An 18,824-nucleotide genomic window follows, 5' to 3' on the forward strand; every position below is an offset into this window, starting at 1 on the left:
TTCCACGCCTATACCTTGGTGAGTTCCTCCTCAATGTCTCCCCAGATTCGCGCCAAGCGCGGACAGGCAAATACTATATGGAGAAAGTCAGCAGGTTCGCAACTGCATCTGGCACAGGCGGGGGTCGACTGGAATCCTGCGCGAAGCAAGCACGCCGGGGTCAGGTATGCAGCCTGTAAGAAATAAAGCTGTACCATGTGCAGTTTGACTGAGGCGGTGACTGTCATAGGAGCCATAAGGGCATCAAGCCAGTCCACCTCGTCCAAGGTGCCCACCCAATCCTCCCATTGAGCCCACAGCCGATCTAATGATGTTGAGGTATTGTTAATGAGTGTCCGATAAATGCTGGAGATGCCCCCCTCCCATCCCCCAGCATGATTTGTGCCTCAGGATGGCTATGATCTGGGAGCCATGTACCTGTTTTGAAGTGTGCTTGAAGAGCGTGGTGCAGCTGTAAGTATCTAAAAAACTGTGAGTGGTGTAGGGAATATCTAGCTTGAAGGTCTTGAAAGGAGCGCATATGATCGCCCACCCATACGTCACCCAGTTGAGAAATACCTATAAGGTCCCAGGACCGAAAGCCCTGTAGCCCATTGACTTACCTGAGCCAAGTGCCCTGTCACAGGGGTGTACACTGGGTCAATGTGTAAGTCCAATTAGTATGATGCAACCCAGCCCGCCAGGCCAGGAACACAGAACGCGTCACTTCCGGCAGACGTGACAAAACAGGCTCCTCATACAGCATCGACTGGATATTGGACAAACCCAATTCACTGAGTCCCAGCCTATATGCCGGATCGGACCAGCCTCTGTTAAACCAGTCGTGCAGTAAGAGCAGACGTGTGGCCAGGTAGTATAAATATAAATGGGTCATCCCTAGGCCCCCGTCAGAGGAAGGGATGCGGCAGACACCCAGAGCCAATCGGGACCCCCCCTTTCCACAGAGGAATTTAGAAGCCATGCTGTTAAGCTCCCGGAACCAAGTCCTCAGGAAGTTGGGGTGTACTTTAAAGCATGTAGAGAAATCTGGGGAGAATCATCATTTTGAAAAGAGCGACTCTACCCATGGGATTTAGAGGCAGTGTTTGCCATTTTAGAAGGTCTGCCTTAGCCCTTTTCACCGGGGGAGTAACATTAAGAGCCCAGCTGAGTTCAGGGAGTAGAGTCACCCATATCCGTAGATACTTAAATGTATGGTGGCGGTACAGTATGGCGGACAGCCAGTCGAAACATTCTCTGGACATGTGAAGGGGGACCAGGACCAATTTATCGGGGTTGAGCTGGAGACCGGAGGCCCACTCAAAGGACTGGAGGATCTGGAGGCAGTGAGGGCCCAACCTCGCAGGATCTCCTAAATAAATAGTGACATCGTCCGCGTAAAGAGAGATTTTTTCTGGTTCTGTATTGGGCCAATCCCAACCCTGCGCCTGTCTGCTCGAGCGTATCAGGGCCTCCAGGGGCTCCTTCACCAGAGCGAAAAACAGGGGAGATAGCAGGCACCCCTGCCTCGTTCCCCTGCAGATAAAAAATGGTTCTGATAGGACCCCGTTCACCAGAACACGCACCCTCGGGCGGGCATACAAGACGCTGATTAAACCCCGACAGGACATCATCCAAGAACCCCCAGTCCACTGAATCAAAGGATTTCTCAAAGTCTACCAGGAGGAGTGCGAGGTAGATTCAAGCTAGCCTGGCTGATGAAGGGTGACATACCCCGAAGTCCCAGGATGCTTGTTTCCGGTTCAGGGAGGACCTGGCTTGGCAGTTCGGTCTGGACTGTTCCAATGAGGCACAGGGTCAAGACTAATTTGAATATGGTCCAAACTGGGGTGGCGTAGTAGGCAAAAGAACGATGGATTTAACCCAAATCTCTTGACTGGGGGAGAATATTTGAATCATTCAGCATTCCGTCCATCATGTGTTGCAGTTACACCAGAACAGGAACAGGCACGCTCCCTCTCCTCCTGTAAGCCAAACACAATGCTGCAATGGCAGCGTTGTGATTGGTGCGGTGTCCCAGACAGACCCCAGCTGGACACCTGTAGGGAGGCATGCAGCCTACGTAGAGAAAATGTAGAGTGCGTATGACTGCTTTGGTCGGCCCGGGCCGACCAAACAGTCAGGGTACTCATTGGTGAAAGCCACTCCTCCCCGCCCTGCCCACCTGCCCGCCCCTAACCAGTCATATCTTCCCGCCCTTCCCCAATCAGAAATACCCCTGCCTTCTTCTTTCTCGCATCGCGAGAAGAAGAAAATTAAATGGTATTTAAAATACCATTTTATTTTCTGCTTATCTCACTGCGACAAAGCAGTGGGGTGGCGCTCCTCTGCCCTAATGGAGGAGCCCCCCTGTTAGCAGGGTTTAAAAGCCGGGGAAATTCAGCTGCAAGGAAGGTTACATACAATAGGGAATAGTGCTTTAAAAAAGGAGGTTGCGGTGCATACAAGGACAGAGGTTCAGTGTTGAAACATTAAGTAAAAGAGATCTATCACTCAAGTGTAGCTCGGGGGCGTGACTTGCAGGCCGAAGGAGATGGACGCGTGAGCTAGGAGTTCTGCTCCTGCCTCGGCATTTATCCTAAATTGATGGTCCCGGACAACTGAGGCGAGACAAATACCTAGCTGCATGGAGGAGTGGGCTTTGGCCCGAGGCATCAAGATGGCGGCACACGGAGGCTCAGAGCGCCCGGAGACCGTGTAGCTGCTCTTCCTGATCCACGCGATAGCCTGATTGGCCCCGGAGGCAAAACGGGGGTCCTGGCTGCCTGACCAAGCACTGAAGGGGCTATCTAGGTGAGACTCGTGTGGCGCAGTTCTCACTCGGCGTGCAGTACCGGCCGCTGTGCCGGAAACATTGTTCCCCATAAACACAGCAAACAACCACCTTGGTGCTGGATTGGGGGCCACTGCTGCTGTGGCACTCCCCTTGTGTGGGAGACGAGGGGGCCATCCCTGTGCGGGACTCACCTGGGTAATCCGCCGTGGATGGCAGTGAAGTGCACGAGCACCAGCGTCATTTTGGAAGTGGCTGTCCCCGGCCATTGTGTCCATGGAACACTGTGATTCTTGCACAGACCGCATAGACGTTGGGATTCCCCTCACTCCGGGCGGTTGGAGGCTGAGTCGCCCAGTGTGGGTTGACATTTAATGCGACCACTGACGAGTGTGCTGCTTCATCTGTCTGGGTGCTGGAGGTCGTGCTGGCAGTTGCCCCCCTGTGTGCCGTGCGCCCTCCCCCGTTCCCTGGGGTGGACAGCTGTGGGGCCTGGGCACCCTTGCTTGGAGACTCCAAATTGGTGACATCGCCGCTTAGTGGAGGGGTGACCACTGGCAGGCTGACGCAGAGGGTACTTGAAGCACCTGAGAGGTGTTACCCTGTGCTGAGAGTATTGCCAGGAGGGAGGTGGGGTGAGTGACATCGAAGAGCTTGGTGGCTCTGACTGGGGCCTGCTTGTGGCAACCGGATGTTGGTACCTGGCCATCTGTGATCCACACAGACAATAAGAGAGGGCACTACCTGATCGACGGCATCACATTGCGACGTGAGGCTGACATTTGCACCTGTCTCGATGCCTGCACTTGGGGGCAGCACTGTTTCATCTTTGCCTGGCTGGTGACTTTGCACTCCTGGGAGACATGGGGAAACCCAGGGGCAAGCAGATGGGGGTTCCCCAGGACAGATCTACCGCAGACGGCAAGAGTCACCCGAACCGCCAGCCGACAACTTAGTACAGCAACCATTGGCCCAGGTCTTGCAGGCTATAGCGGATACCAAAGACACGCTGCATCAGAACATTGTTAATATAGCGGTGGGGCTGGAGCTCCTACAATCAGAACACACCAAGCTGGCTGACCGGGTGAAGCAAGTGGAGGTCTCCCTGGCGGACATGGTACCGGTGCAGCAGTCCCTCTCTGCCCAGATGGGGGATATCTCCCACTGATTTCAATCACTTGAGAAAAGAGCTGCAGATTCTGAAGGGCGTAATCGCAGGAACAATGTAAAGGTACTGGGTCTCCCAGAGGAAGTAGAAGGTTCTAATATGATTGACTACCTGGAGGGCTGGCTTCGAGACGTGGTGGCACCTACTGGGCTGACCCAGTTCTATAGTCTAGAGAGGGTTCGCCGGGTCCCTGCCCGACCCCCGGCGCTGGGGAGGCCCGCGGCCGGTGGTCACTCGACTCCTTCATTATAAGGGCAGGGATTTCTTGCTGCAGAAGGCGCGCTCCTCAGGGCCCGATACAGTGGATAACAGCAGAGTGTCGGTCTTCCCTGACTATAAGTTAAAGGTCCAGCGCCGCTGCACGTCCTTTTATGAAGGGCTCCAGTACTCCTTGATGTTCCCGGCTGGACTGCAGATAGTTTTAGATGGCAAGACTCACTTTTGTGACGATCCCAAGGAGGCGTGGGACTGGATTGAATCCTACAAGACAGGCTGCGGGCCGACGGAGCGACGACACACGCCTCCCCCGGGGGAGTAACGCTCGCAAAGAAATAGACGAACAAGGCATCGCCGCAAACCCATGCTGACTCCTGGTGCCTCCCAGGCAGAGAGAGAGAGATGTGATGCACTGCTGGTGGTGTCGGAACTATTGCAGGACCATACAATGCCGTCTGTAACTGAACCTGAGTCAGAGAAGGCATCCGATGGGGCAGACTCGGATGAGTCCCAAGTTGACAGTGTTACGTTACCACATGTTACTCCAGGAACAGCTGATGATCCTATTTGACTGTTCTGATGCCTTTTATTGCCTTTATTTCTCTCTTTCTCCTCCCTCTGCGCTGTCGCTCATCCTTTTCCCGGGCCTCCTGGCACTGCTCTGTCTTTTCTTATTCGGTTGGGATGATAGGGTGGTGAAGGGAGATCTCCAGGTCCTTTGTTGTGCGCCCCCAAGTACAGGGTGATTGCTGCTGTTGGAGGCATGAGCGCTGCTCTGGTTGTTGTATTTGTTGCAAGGCAGCATCGTCTTGTAGCCCCCCCCCCCCCTTAGCTTCTCTGTAGCTACTAGAGGATACCCAGTGTATAATTAGTTTGGATGGAGACTAGCGTTGTAGTGCCTGTTCTGGGGAGGGGGAGTTGTGGGTTTTTCTTGTTCTGTACTGGGATGGTTTTGGGGCCTTGACGTATCACCTTAAGAAGGTTACTAGGGTACTGTGGGTTCATTACTTGAATTATAATGCATATCATGGAATGTCAGGGCCATGCATACAATGGTGCGCCATCACAAGATCCACGCATACTTAGTTCATACAGGGGTCCAAATTGCCTTCCTTCAGGAAACACACATCACACGTCAAGAGGGTCTCGCCCTGCAGCGTAGGTGGCAGGGTCAGCTTTTCTATACAATTTATTCCGCCTTTGCAAAGGGAGTATTAATATGGATCAGGGCAGGGATTCCTTTCCAGCCTATGCATCAATTAACAGACCAAGAGGGGAGATATGTGATGGGTGCGGGTCGCCTTAATGGCAGGGATGTAGTGCTGAGCAACATATATGCACCCAACACAGAACAGCCGGCTTTTTTCACCCAGCTATCTAGGAAATTGGCAACATATCAGGCTGGGTCGGTGATAATGGATGGGGACTTTAACTCTATTCCTCCTATTTCCCTGGATAGGTCTCATCCCTCTCTCCCGGACACCCCTATTCATAAGATCTCTAAAGCTAAAAGGGATCGGCAACAAAGATGGGGGTTAGTTGATACATGGAGGGCTTATCACCCGGGAGTGCGCGATTATTCCTGCTTTTCCGCACTACACAAACTCCATATTTGCTTAAATGCGATACTTTGTTCCCCAGATATTCATGCGGCAGTCAAGTATAGTGAGTACCTGTAGAAGGATGGATATCTGACTATGGTTACCCCAGATTTTTTGTGTTGTGTTTAGCTGGTTTTCGACTTAGTTGGCCTGGGATCCTGCTAATCAGGGTCCCCGGCTATCTGCTCTCTCTGTAAAATGGACTCCATGCACCCTAGGTGCATAACAAATCTGGTACTGGACACCTTATCAGCCCCTGTACAGTGCACTATAGGTGCCCAGGGCATAGGTGCATCCAAGGCCTACCAGGGGCTGCAGCATATCTTTTGCCACTCCTGGCTGGTCCTTAAATTGACACAACTGGCTGATCACTCAGCTGGGGCAAGGTGGTGTAATCACCCCTTGCTTAGATATAGTATACCTATATCTAAACCTATATCTGGACACATATATACCTATAAGTCACTCCTATGGCAGGCCTTAACAATCCTGGAGGCAGAGTACTTGGTTTTATGTGAGATGGTGCTCTAGCATGAGCTGAGCCTGTCTGCAGCTGTCGGGACCTACTCCCTTAGCTGTTCCGGGATATTGCCATACCATATACTCTTAAGTGCATTATAATCCATTGCGGTTATGTGCTAACTTTGGTTTGGCTTTATCAAAACATGTCGTGTAAGTTGTCATACGCTTTGGAATACTACCCCCTCGCCAGTCCTGGCGACAGGGGAGGCATTCCACCCCTCTAGAGGGAGAAGACATGTTACTTTGCTAAAACGCGGTTAATTCTAACCAGAGCCTCAGCATCACAAAATGGATGCTGCTGTCACTGACACGAGTCTGACCTCCTACTGCTGACCGAAACTTGGCAGGGGAGGCCTGGACAAAGGGTTTCCTGTCGCAGGGAGGTGCTACACCTCCCCAGACAGGAGATAGTGTATTGGGGCAGGGTGGGTTGAATGAAACTAGACACTGCCTGGGGAGCACAAGGCTTCCCCTTGCATAATCCAGTCAACCCGGTTCTGGGGCTCACCAGCCCGAGTCCTGGCGCAAAACTGGACAAAGGGAAAGGGGTGTAACCACCCCTTCCCTGGTCCCACCCATAGGAGGGACCTTACAGGTAATCCAGCCCACTAGTTTGGAATAAAGGTGGGAGCAGTGCCAGCGCACATCAGATTATCCTGACTGAAACTTTGATACAGAACTCTGGACCCTTCGACATCCCACTCGAAGTGGAAGACTGAAGAATCTCCCTTGTGGTCAAGGAGTGACCACCCTGTGCAAACAGGCACCATCCAGCGCCTCACCGTTTGCTTTGTTGCAGTTCCTGCCGGAACTCGAGCGACAGAGATTGACAAGACCCAGCTTTCCCGCCTTCCAACAGCCCGATCCACAGTCCCAGCGAATCTGAGACCCGTGGAGGCGACCTGAAGCGTGGGGCCGGCCATCTTGCAAAAAACCACGAAGTGCTGACCGTGCAGCTCCCGAGGCTCCCTCGACGCTGTGCTTTGGGGTTTGAGAAGCCCCAACCCCGAGCAGCTTTTGCACCAAAGCTACCCCCTCCACACTTACCGAGTGCTGCGTGGGGCCCTTCTGCATTTTGCTGCTCGAAGGTAATAGGCCGTTCTGTATGCTCAGGTGAAGCTTCAGGTGACACCCCCACAATATTCTGCCCTGCTGAAGACTTGGAAGCTGCACTGTGTTCAGAGACCAATGAACCAGAAGGAGTCCGTTGTCTGGGCACCAATTGTCTGTCATCTGACACTTGCCCTGAGGTTGAGCCCGAATGAGCCACCACAGAAGAGTCCTGGTGCACTATCTCCTGCCCCACTGCAGATCTGTCCTCTTGCTGATCATGCGGGGAAGTCTCCACTATAGGTTCGGGACTTATTTCTGACCTCGACAAAGACCTAATTGAGGTCCGAGAGGCTGGTCTTGATAGTCTCGACGCCGACCTGTGTTCAGGTGGGGGAGACCTAGACACTCTATGCTTCGAGCCCGAAGCAAGCTTCGACGTCGACCTACGTTCCTCTCGACGTCGACCTTTTCCTCGACGACAATGTACGTCTCTCTCTCGACCTCGGTCTATCCTTCCACGTCAATCGATGACTCCCTTTCGACGTCAACACTTTACCCTTCGACGTCGACACACGATCCATCGACGTCGGACGTCTCTCTTCCCTCGACGTCGACCTCTCACGATCCTTCGACGTCGAACGTTGCACTCCCGACGTCGTCCTTACTGCAATCGACACCAATTGTCTCGACGTCGAAAAGGATTTCGACGGCGACTGCCGAGACGCTGAACCTTGCCTCACCGGTGAAGACCTCGACGTCAACGGAGCCCTCTTCGACGCCGACTTTGCTGACGGCGATCTGGTTCTTGGCGTCGAGCGCACCTTTTTTGACGGCGACGCTCCCTGGAGTCGATGTTTCTTAGTTCTACCTTCTGGAGACGCTGATCTTCGACGTTTAGGTTGAGAAGATGGCTTAGCAGATGGTAACAAGCCTTTGGAACTCTTCTCACCACGGTTTTCTCTCTCCAGAAGTCCCAGCAACCTCATTTTCTCCCTTTCTCTTAAAGTCCTATTTGAAAGGTTGAGGCAGTGATAACACTCTTCCACCTTATGAGAAGCTGGAAGACACACCACACAAACAGAGTGTGGGTCAGTTTTCGACATCTTCTTTCCACAGGAAGGGCATTTGTAAAATAAAGGTGGCATTCTGACTAAAAAACACCAACAGTTTAGTCAGAAAGGGATAATAAACCACCACCAAAGCTATATTTTGCCAAAAAATGACAAGAAAAAAACCAACTTCTGACAGAAAATACTACAAATGAGCAGAGCTCAAGTTCCAGGTTCCTCACAGAACAAGCCGGAAAAAAGAACTGACCTAACTGTCACCTGTGGGGCATGATGGGAACAGAGTTCTCCTGGAGGCCTTAAAGGCAAAGTGTGCAGATTCTCTGGGGCCTTAAAGGCAAGGTGCCAGTCTGATTTTCTATACACAGACATTTTTTCATATGCAGCCTTTTAGGCTAATAACTGTTTACAACAGGTTCTTTGATGAAAATAAAAGGTTTTTCATGGTTATGAAATGCATTTTAGGCTCATGCCTGTTTATTGCATTGATATATAGCATATTTTCATGCTTCAGAACGTGTGTAAGGTTTGGTTTGATTAGCCTATGTATTAATGTTAGGCTGTATATTAGGGTTATTATACATGTATATGTGTATAATTGGTTAGTACTATGTACTTTTGGTTATATTTACACATATATATGTATATTGTTTATGTGTTCCGGGTTCCCGCTCATGGGCGGAGATAATTCAGTGCTTATGACTTTAATGAGTATACCCCTGGAAGAGAACTAGGATTACAGGTAAGTAACTTATCCTTCCCTCTAAGGCCCCGCTACTATTCAGTCTTACCGGCTCTCACTGGAGTGGCGGTTCAGAGCACAAATCCGGCCCAGCAGTGAGCAGACGTTGAAATGCTGAGGTCCATGCAGCTGGCATCCACAGCCTCCTCTTGTCACGTTTTAAGTCTTTCTCAATCTATTGGCAGATCCTTTGTGATTCTGAACTTGGTAAATGCCTTGTTTCTCTTCCTACACGGATCACAACCCGCTTCTTCACAGCTTCATGCTGCTTTAGGGTGACAGCCCACTTATTTCACCACAGCCCCCAGCACATGGGAGAAGCACAAATTGACATACGGGGCCCCTTCAGGTTACAGTACAGCACAAGGCAATGACCATTTCCTCGTTACAATGATGCACCAGGGCGCTGGCCCTGTAACTTTCATGGCAACCCCCAGCTGATCAACTTGGGCTGCAACAGCATATTAAGGTGGCAGCCCACTTATCGTCACAGCGGAGCCCCAGGGCTGTGACCCTCACTCTTCACTGCAGCCGCCCCCACCTGACATACGGGGGTCACATAATATGCACACAGGCGGACGGGTCGATTGGTGTGGTAGTCCAGTTTTCTCCGTGGTGCCAACCTGGCGTATCAGAGTCACATTAGGACAAACGGTTAGCCAATCTGAACAGTCTGCTGTTCCTGATCGACCAGAATCTCACACTTTGCTTCCTGGTATCCACAAGGCAGTATTTCATCTGTAACATGCTTCATTATAGGGAAACCTCCTCATATCGCAAGCCTAATTGCAATGTGGGCTACAACCCCATCTCTGAGAGGGAGGAGCTTGCGATGTTTGCAGTGTTTCTGCTAGAGGTTTCCTAAAACCAATGATGTAGGCAGAGTGTGAGAGAGGACCAAGAAGTGGTATGTGAGCTGAAACTAACTCTATAGTAGGCCAGATAATTTTATTAGGGCCTCCATAGTCCAGGAATAAAAAACAAGTTCTATAAAGGAAGGAATTCAACCTGTCATAGATAAGTGTTGGTCGACATATTTCTGCCTAGTGCTCTCCGTAAAGGTGCAGCGACTTTTATCAGGACCAAAAAGGAAAATAGGCGAATAACGTAAAAAACAGAAGGGAGAACGATAGTGATGTGCATGTCGCAACACAATTCTCAGTTTCTGACTGTACAGTACTGCACCAATGATGTGAAGTAAGTTTTCATCCAGACTGGGTTTCACTGGTGGTTGTGAATAACCCGCTTATTTAGGTAATCTATGTCAACTCTGCCTTGACACAAACTCAAGGGTGCCAAAATGTCCTCATAAGCGAAGTTGCCTCGGGTCCTTACTCGTGCAGCGGTATGGACAGAGAGATGTATACTAGACCTTGCGCCATTTCTACTGGACCTTGCTCCCTCCGGACAATCTCCGTCTCCTTGCAGGGTCCATTGGTCTTTGATCAGGCTCCAGGGGGAGTATTCTTGAGTCATGTGGGTGATGTCTCTTCATCCAGTGGGAAGACTGGCAGAACCTCAGTCCCGAGTATAGGTGTCAACATCAGAAGTAGTGCTGAGGCTCTCCACACTGATGAACAGCTTCAGCTTGACAAAGGTGGGAGGCCCAGGCTCCCACTTTTATAATCCATTTCCAGACATAAGTGTAATTTAGTGTCTGAGTCTTTGAAGTTCATGCCATAGGGGTTTCCCACTTTGAAGTGCCCATTTTCTGTCTTATCCTCCGGCAAGCATTCTCTCAAAGCAGCAGTGTCTCCAAACTTGATAGCCCTGAAGCATAGATAATGAGAGTGACAAGAGAAACACACCTGGTTGTCAGCCTCACTTATATATGTTCATCAAAACATTACAAAGGCCCCTAGCCCAACTGTGTATGATTCTCATATCATCCCCATCTCCTTCCTGAGATGTGCACAGGCCTCTTTGGCCAGTGACCTCTTTTAGAATCAGAGCCCTTTTAAAGTATGCTGAAGAACCTCGTTTGTCATTTGTCCAGTGTGTGTCCCACCCATGTCTCAGGAATGCAGCAATCCATAAATCTGTCTGGGGGTTCCTATTTCTCCAAATGCTTCTCCAACAGGCCCTGGGTCTCCGAAATGGAACCCAGAGGCTTCCATGGATTGTGCCCCTCACATGATCCTATCCATCCCTGTGAGCACATGCAACACACATGTGGATGTACTGCACCGCTTCACAGCCACACATACATCGCAGTGCCCACATGCAGCACAGGTACGTTGTGTGGTGCTGCATTCATCCTGATGTAGGCCAAGGGTGAATTAAGTGCACAGGAGTGGAACAAACGTATCTGTAGGCCTCACTCCTGTGACAGACAAGAAGGCCTGAACACTTTATTGATCATAATTACTTGAAAACAGTATGCTACCACCATCGCAAATGAGCTGCTTAACTCCCGTTCTCAGCATTAGCCCCCCACCACACAAGAGTAGTGCTCTGGGCACCCATCTTGGCCTAAGCAAGATCGCAATCCATGAGACAGGCCTAGATCATGGTGCACACGTGTGGTCTGTGTTCACTCATTACCAAAAATCACTATCAAGGATCCAAATATCACTGCAGCTGGGGCACTCAGTGCAAGGCTACACATTCATTACCCAACAAATGGCAATTACATTCTATTCCAGTAAATGGCAATTACATTCCTAAAGGCTGTAAGTAATTGGGTTAGTGGTTGAGGGGGGTGAAACTCTACTCAAGAAGCAACTACAATCCTTATCAGGGTGAATTCACAAGCAAACGCCAAATTATAACCTGTGTTTAACCTTCTGGTAGCTTAGCACAAACACAGTCAAGTTTAACTTAGAGGCAGTGTGTAAAGTATTCATGCAGCACGCCAGACAGTAATAAAGTGAAAAACAACAAGAAAAATCCTACACCAATGTAGAAAAACAGAGTAAAGTTTAATAAATAATTTAAGACCAAACCAATGAAAATCTGATTAGTAGAACCAGAGGTATGCAATTTTAAACATTTAGGTCAAAATAGTGCCTAAAAGCAGAAAGGGCCAACTGTTGTTATCTGGTTGCACTGGACCAGGACAAAGTCACAAGTTCAGGCCAACCGCAATGGAGCACAGGCTGGATACAGGGACCAAGTTTGGTCTGCTGGACAGTACCTTATGTCTTTAGAGCACTAGCTTTACAGCATTGCTTTGCAAGCCTTACGTTGTCTGCTGTTGGTTCAGGGTTGCTGCGAAGGCTGTGATACGAGGTCCTGGGTTGAGTTGTGTCACACTTTGTTCTATTGAGGAGTTGGGAGGGTGGTGATGGGAGGTCCAGCATCGAGTTGCATCACGCTGCATTGGTTATAATGAACCTGTATGTTGAGGCTTTGCGTTGGTTCAGATGAAACTGGCAGCTGGCTGGCGAGGCTTTGCAGGATTGCGTATGTCGGCATTGATTCCATTGAAGCTGTCAGCTGAGCGGCAAGTCTTTGTAGGGCTTCATGTCACTCAGCTTCGGTTGTAATGAAGTTTGTAGCTGTGTGGCAAGGCTTTGTGGTGATATTGTTTGAGCTGGGCTGGCTGAGCACCTTCAGGCCAACTTTCAATGGTCCAGGACTGGAGTGGCTCGACTTGAGAGGGGGGGAGGGGTCATGCCTCAAAGCAGGCAGAGCCCAGGTGCAGGTTCAAGGTGGTTGGAGCCTTTTTTTGTCCCTGAGGCTCTTATCAGGAGGATAGGCAACTAGTCCTTGCTGTCACTCTAGTGGTCCCAGGTTCAAGATGCAGGTCCAGTCCTTCTCACACAGGCAGAGTAGCAGTCCTTCTTGCAGCAAAGCAGCTCAGCAGTCCTTCTGAGTTTTCCACAGGTCCAGATGTGCACTGAAGAGTGGGTGTAAGGGTCCAATATTTATATCTGATGACATTTTTTAAATAGAAGTTTCTAGAGATTCCAACTACCAGATGTGTTTGAAGGTTCCTTACTCTCTGCTTTGGCCCCTGCTTGTCGGGGGACCCAAAGGTCTAGTGTCAAATCCTTTGTGAGTGTGCTGGGCAAAACCCTTTGTGATGTGAAAAGGTGGTAGGTGACAGCTCCTCCTCCTCATCCTGACAGAGATAGCCCATCCTGCCAACATCTGTGCACCCTTTGTATCACTGGGAGGAATACAGAAAGACCAACTGCCAGCTACACTTAGTCATGTGGTTCAGGGTACAGGTTGCGGGCACCAATGTTTAGGACAAGAAATAATAACTTTCTAAAAGTGCTATTTTCAGAATTGCGACTTACAATCCGACTTTACCATTAAAGAGGGTTTTGAATTTCAATTTTTTAGACAACAAACTCGATAGTTGTACCTGCTCCCAATTGAAAGTTAGCACTTATTAACTGTGATACGGGAACCCAATGTTATCCTTTGGGAGAGTTAGGCCTTGCAGTAGTGAAAAAATAAATTAAGAGTTTTTTACTGCCAGGACACATAAAACGTAAAAGTGCTTGTCTAACTTTTTAAATACGCCGCAGCCAGCCCTCTGGGCTGTTTAGGGCCTGCCCTGGGGGTGACTTATCTGTATGTATGTGGTCTTGTAAAGCGCACTGCTGCCCTGAGGCGTCGTGGGGCTGAAGACTGCTGGGGAACCCGTCCTGGCTATCCCTGTGAGATGGTCCCTACTGGGTATCTCCAAAGTGAAACCAGGCATCCCTGGCGAATGTGGGGGGCCGTTGTAGAGATGAGGCAAACTAATACCCAGAGTTGCCGAGTGTGATCCCTGGTTAGAGTAGGCACCGAGGCGAGAATTATCGAGTCCGCTGACCCTGGTCCACAACCCTGCCGCGTCGGGAATTGAACCCTGGTCCCGGGCCGTTCTCTGCTTCTGGGTCTGCCGCCTCTAACCAGTGAGCCACACCACTCCACTAAAAAGGGAAGTTTCAGGTCTGGCAAAATGTTAATTTTGCCAGGTCGAAATGGCAGTTTAAAGCTGCACACACAGGCTGCAGTGACAGGCCTGAGACGTGTTTTAAGGGGCTACTTTAGTAGGTGGCACAATTGATGTGGCAGGCCCACTAGTACCATTTAATTTACTGAACCTGTTTTCGGGGAGTACAAATTTACTAGGGACTTAAAAGTAAATTGAAGGTGCCAATTGGTATAACCAATGTCACGATGTTAAGAGGAGGGAGCACAAGCACTGAGCGAGCACAAGCACTTTAGCACTGGTTATCATGGGTAAAGTACACAGAGTCCTAAGGCCAACAAAAGTGAATCTACCACAAATAGGAGGGGTGAAACAAAAAGACCACCCTAAGGCTGACCAGTCTAACAGAGTTTATTGAATTTTGTCTTGTTATGTCATGAAAGCAGTTAACTTGACCGTTTCAATTTTGAGTAGACTAAATATAATAAAATGAAGTAACAATTTTTGTGGGGCATCTTTCATTCTGTATTTTAACATCTTTTTTGTAACAGTTAGATCGGTTCAAAGAGCCCCCAGCATTTGGGCCAATGTGTGACTTGCTGTGGTCTGATCCCTCAGAAGATTTTGGAAATGAAAAGTCGCAAGAACATTTTAGTCATAACACTGTGCGTGGATGTTCCTATTTTTATAGGTAATTACTGAGACTAAATGTGTGTTCTTTTGAAATACCATTCAGAGACAGTCTTTATTTATGTTTTTTAACTTTAAGTTGCCTCCAGAGAGCTATGCAGAAATGCACAAAAGTCTATAGTCTTATGGAAGTAAACATGATAGCCAGTATATTGTTTCGCTCATTAAATGCGACCCCTGGTGGCCTTCCAAGATGGCATTATAACCACTGCTGTATCAATGTGACTCTTTAGTCCCTAAACTCAAACTAGTGGCATTTGCCACATATTCTGCGGAATTGAGTGACATTGCAGTATCCACAAAATTAGATGCCTTGAAAAATAAGTTCTTAACAGTAATATTGAGGATACAACAAATTATTTTGTTCAATGGCACCTGTTTGTTCAACATTCAAAGTGTAAACTGTATTCACAAGAGAAGACATGTTTGGACTTTATCTAAGATACATTATCTACCCCTAAATACACCCCAAAAAATGTTAGACTGGAATGGTGGCAACTGCGATGTCTTTTTGGGGAAATGAGAATATGATTTGAACTTTCACTTGAAGGGTCCCTGGTCTTGGTCACAATTATTGATTCACCTATTGAATTGAACAGTGCCTCTAATGCCAAACTGTAATTGCCTCTTTTCTGTGTAGTAATGACTTGGATATCTTATTTGGACACTAGATATATTAAAGAGGATTCGGAGGCCAAGACAAGAAAATGAGGAATTAGATTAGGAGTTAACAGGTGATGCTAGTGTAAGAATTTGCTAGCAAAGCTTATGGTTTGGTGGGTGACTAGGACAAGTTCTTGGACCTTGCCTGTAATCCTATATTAGTGCGACAACTTATTTAGGAAAGTATGTTCCCATAAAGCAAGGGTGTGACTCCTCCAGTTGAAACCTAAATAGATTAGCCACGTTAGGGCGGGGAAGGGCATACGTATTGCTTCCTAGCTCTCACATTAAATGAGGTAAACAGATGTAACATCCTTGTAATCATTTAGTACTATGGTGCTTCTCTTGACACATTCCTAAGTTTAACTTTGCATTATTATTTATTAATGAGTTAAGTGCAAATAGCGTATGATGTGATATGTCTCACTGAGGCATGCTAGTAATAAATTGTAAGATGTTTATAGATTTTTTTTAGAATTAAAAACACATGGTGTAATGGTTCTATGCCTGACAGTTTGATACGGTCTGATGCTTAGTTTAATATTTGTGTTGTGATGTCATACATTTCTTTTTAGTGTTTTTAAGTACAGTAATTAGATATGTCTAAAAAGTGAATCCCTTACAACTCTGATTTCTTTTTTTATATATACACAGCTATCCTGCTGTTTGTGATTTTTTGCAACAGAATAATTTACTGTCAATCATTAGAGCTCATGAAGCCCAGGATGCAGGGTAAGCAAATGCAAAATAATTTTCAGGTATTTCGGTACGCACGTTTTAAACTGCGTCTGAGATTTGTTTTTTAAACTCCTATTTACTTATTTCTTTACAGCTATAGAATGTACAGGAAAAGTCAGACGACCGGGTTCCCATCACTTATAACAATTTTTTCAGCTCCTAATTACTTAGATGTCTACAATAATAAAGGTAAGACAATCAAAGTGTGTGATCTATGCTTACTGACAGTGCTTAGGTTTTTTGATATATGTAATAGTTTTTTCAGTGGTAGACTCTCCCTAGTGTTGGTCCTCTGGGTCAAGGCATCTTGTATAGAGCACACAATGTCTTTTTATTTTTCCATACGCAATGGTTATGCCTCATAAAGCAAAAATATTTGAAAAGGAACGGGCTTTACAGCTCAGTCACTCTATTGGGTTAAATTATTGATCCAATTTTGACCTTGTGTGTTATGCGTCCTTACTGTACCTTAATGCCTGTAGACTTTTGCAACATAGTGTGCTGCAAACATTTCTAAAATAAATAACGTGTGAGAATATGAGGGGCAATGAATTTTGATATAGTTATCATTTTGATTTCTTTTTATGAATATGTGATATTTTCAACATTGATTATGCAGATATTATACATATGCACATTGATTGTTGTTTAACTTGTGAATCCTCGCATACGTTAATACGGTTGTTATTTATGCCACTATAAGTAATGGAATTAAAGGCTCTTTTGGAGAACAGAAAATCTATGTAGCCATGTTCAAATAGAGCCTTAAGGACTGTCATTTTACTAGAGTGAAGTCTCACAAACCACACAACAGCAACTCAGTATACAATACTCCAGGTATTTGATATGAAAACATCAGTTATAAACAATGCATGCTTTGTACATGTACACGTTTTAAGTACAAACCCATTACACCTTGTTTTTGGTTTTGAGGCGACTTGTGATAGTTCTCCCTGGAACCCACAATGCACCAGGGCACCAACCTTGTTTGGTATTTTTCCCACCATCAGGCTTAGACCTGTTTTCAAATGCTCTCAGCTGTTCTACTTCACACCAAAGTTTTACCTTTGGATGCCGGAGAACAGCTGCATAGTTGGTGAGAACAGAAAGTTAATAATTCCACAGTTGACTGCTTCACAACTGAAGCATCAAAGACCCTGGAGGCAAGTCACACAGGAGCGACTCATTTGGGGATGGGGCCTGCAAAAGTAAATTCCTGTGATCGGACTAACATTGGGTCTGTAACCATTGTCTTCTGAGGGTCCATAACCAAAGCGCGTTCCCAGCTTGCAACACCTTTCAGTCAAAAGCAACTATTTGGCACCAACATGATTTGAGATGGGTACTTAATTCCAAGATGCAGCGCCGGAGTTCTATTGGATCAGTCTGTTCATCTCTGAGAGAAGGTGCAATGCTAGAGGGTCCATAACCAAAGCGCGTTCCCAGCTTGCAACACCTTTCAGTCAAAAGCAACTATTTGGCACCAACATGATTTGAGATGGGTACTTAATTCCAAGATGCAGCGCCGGAGTTCTATTGTATCAGTCTGTTCATCTCTGAGAGAAGGTGCAATGCTAGAACTCCCTCTAGGCCAAGTCTCCAGTCTTAGAGCTTGCCAGCCTACCCTCATTGCTGATATCTGGTTTGAAGTCATGAACACTTTCTTTGTCAACAAATACTTCTTCTCAAGAAGAGAGTGGACAGCATGACACTTGACGGCCACCATCTACATTGACCCAGACAGTGGTCACATTCTTGTGTGATCCTCTTCCTCAGAACATTTTGCCCATAAGAAATGAAAGGTGCATTTTGAGGAAGCCATTTAAGAGGAGTGGAGGCCTTATCCAATCCCTAAAAAAAGAGAATGATGGCCCAGCTGTGTCTCCATGTCACCTACAGATCACATTGGATGATATCTTTTCCTATCTGTTCAAAGCACTCGCCTGATTCATTGCCCTCTGTACCACGACCCAGTGCTCAGTAATGAACAGGAGAATGCTTGGCATGACTACAGAACAGATCCTCAGGATTACCCTCTTTGATACTTTACACCACAAGGTGACACAACTCCAATCATATGTAGAGCAGCAGAATATCATAAGGTCCCCATGTTTTGGTGTTTGAGAAGGAAGATGACTTCTCTCATAGAAACAGTTTTCAAGAGTTCCCATGCTAAAAACTGTGCTCATGTCTCACCGGATTCCTTGGTGAATCTGATCAGACATGTAATAGTGGCTTCACTCCCTATTTTTTTTCCGTTTGTATTTGAAAGACAAGTGGATTCACTAACACTACTTCTATCTCATCCGTTTGATTCTTTACAGATAAAGGGAACAGTCAGGCACAATGCATCGCTCACATTTGCAAATGATTTCCTTTCTAAATCAGTTAAGTTTCACTATCAATAGGATAAAGTCCAGTCCCTCTCCACAGCAGATGCAACTGTTTCTGGGAGCTACACTGAGTGCAGTGGTGGACAAAGCTTACCAAATTCCAGATAGAGTGTTTCAGACACCACATCATCTGATAGTGAGAGTGATCATGACATTTTATGGTTGAATGCCTTTTACACTGATCAGGTACCAAATGCATGGTTACATATGCATTCACTTAAGGAGTGTCTGTCCCCTCAGTGATCACAAATTATTGGGAACTCCATGATGGAAGCTAAATAACTTATTTCTGGGCAGATTGTTTCTGGAAACACAGCCAGAGGCG

At 47.4% G+C, this 18,824-nt stretch overlaps 1 protein-coding gene across 9 annotated transcripts in view; it reads left to right on the forward strand.

Annotated features, from left to right (window-relative positions):
- The window catches only part of PPP3CB (protein phosphatase 3 catalytic subunit beta), a 1,016,614-nt gene that overhangs the window by 601,584 nt on the left and 396,206 nt on the right, over positions 1 to 18,824 (forward strand). For 6 of the 9 annotated variants that reach the window (XM_086922326.1, XM_086922329.1, XM_086922328.1 and 3 more), the window contains 3 exons: positions 14,567 to 14,706; positions 16,023 to 16,100; positions 16,201 to 16,295. In XM_086922326.1, the coding sequence (XP_086778452.1) occupies positions 14,567 to 14,706; positions 16,023 to 16,100; positions 16,201 to 16,295 (313 nt within the window). The remainder of the gene's footprint in view (positions 1 to 14,566; positions 14,707 to 16,022; positions 16,101 to 16,200; positions 16,296 to 18,824) is intronic. The other 3 variants (XM_086922332.1, XM_086922333.1, XM_086922334.1) reach the window with 1 other exon arrangement.

This window comes from Lissotriton vulgaris, chromosome 5 (genome assembly GCF_964263255.1).
Source record: "Lissotriton vulgaris chromosome 5, aLisVul1.2, whole genome shotgun sequence".
Classification (NCBI taxonomy): Eukaryota; Metazoa; Chordata; class Amphibia; order Caudata; family Salamandridae; genus Lissotriton; species Lissotriton vulgaris.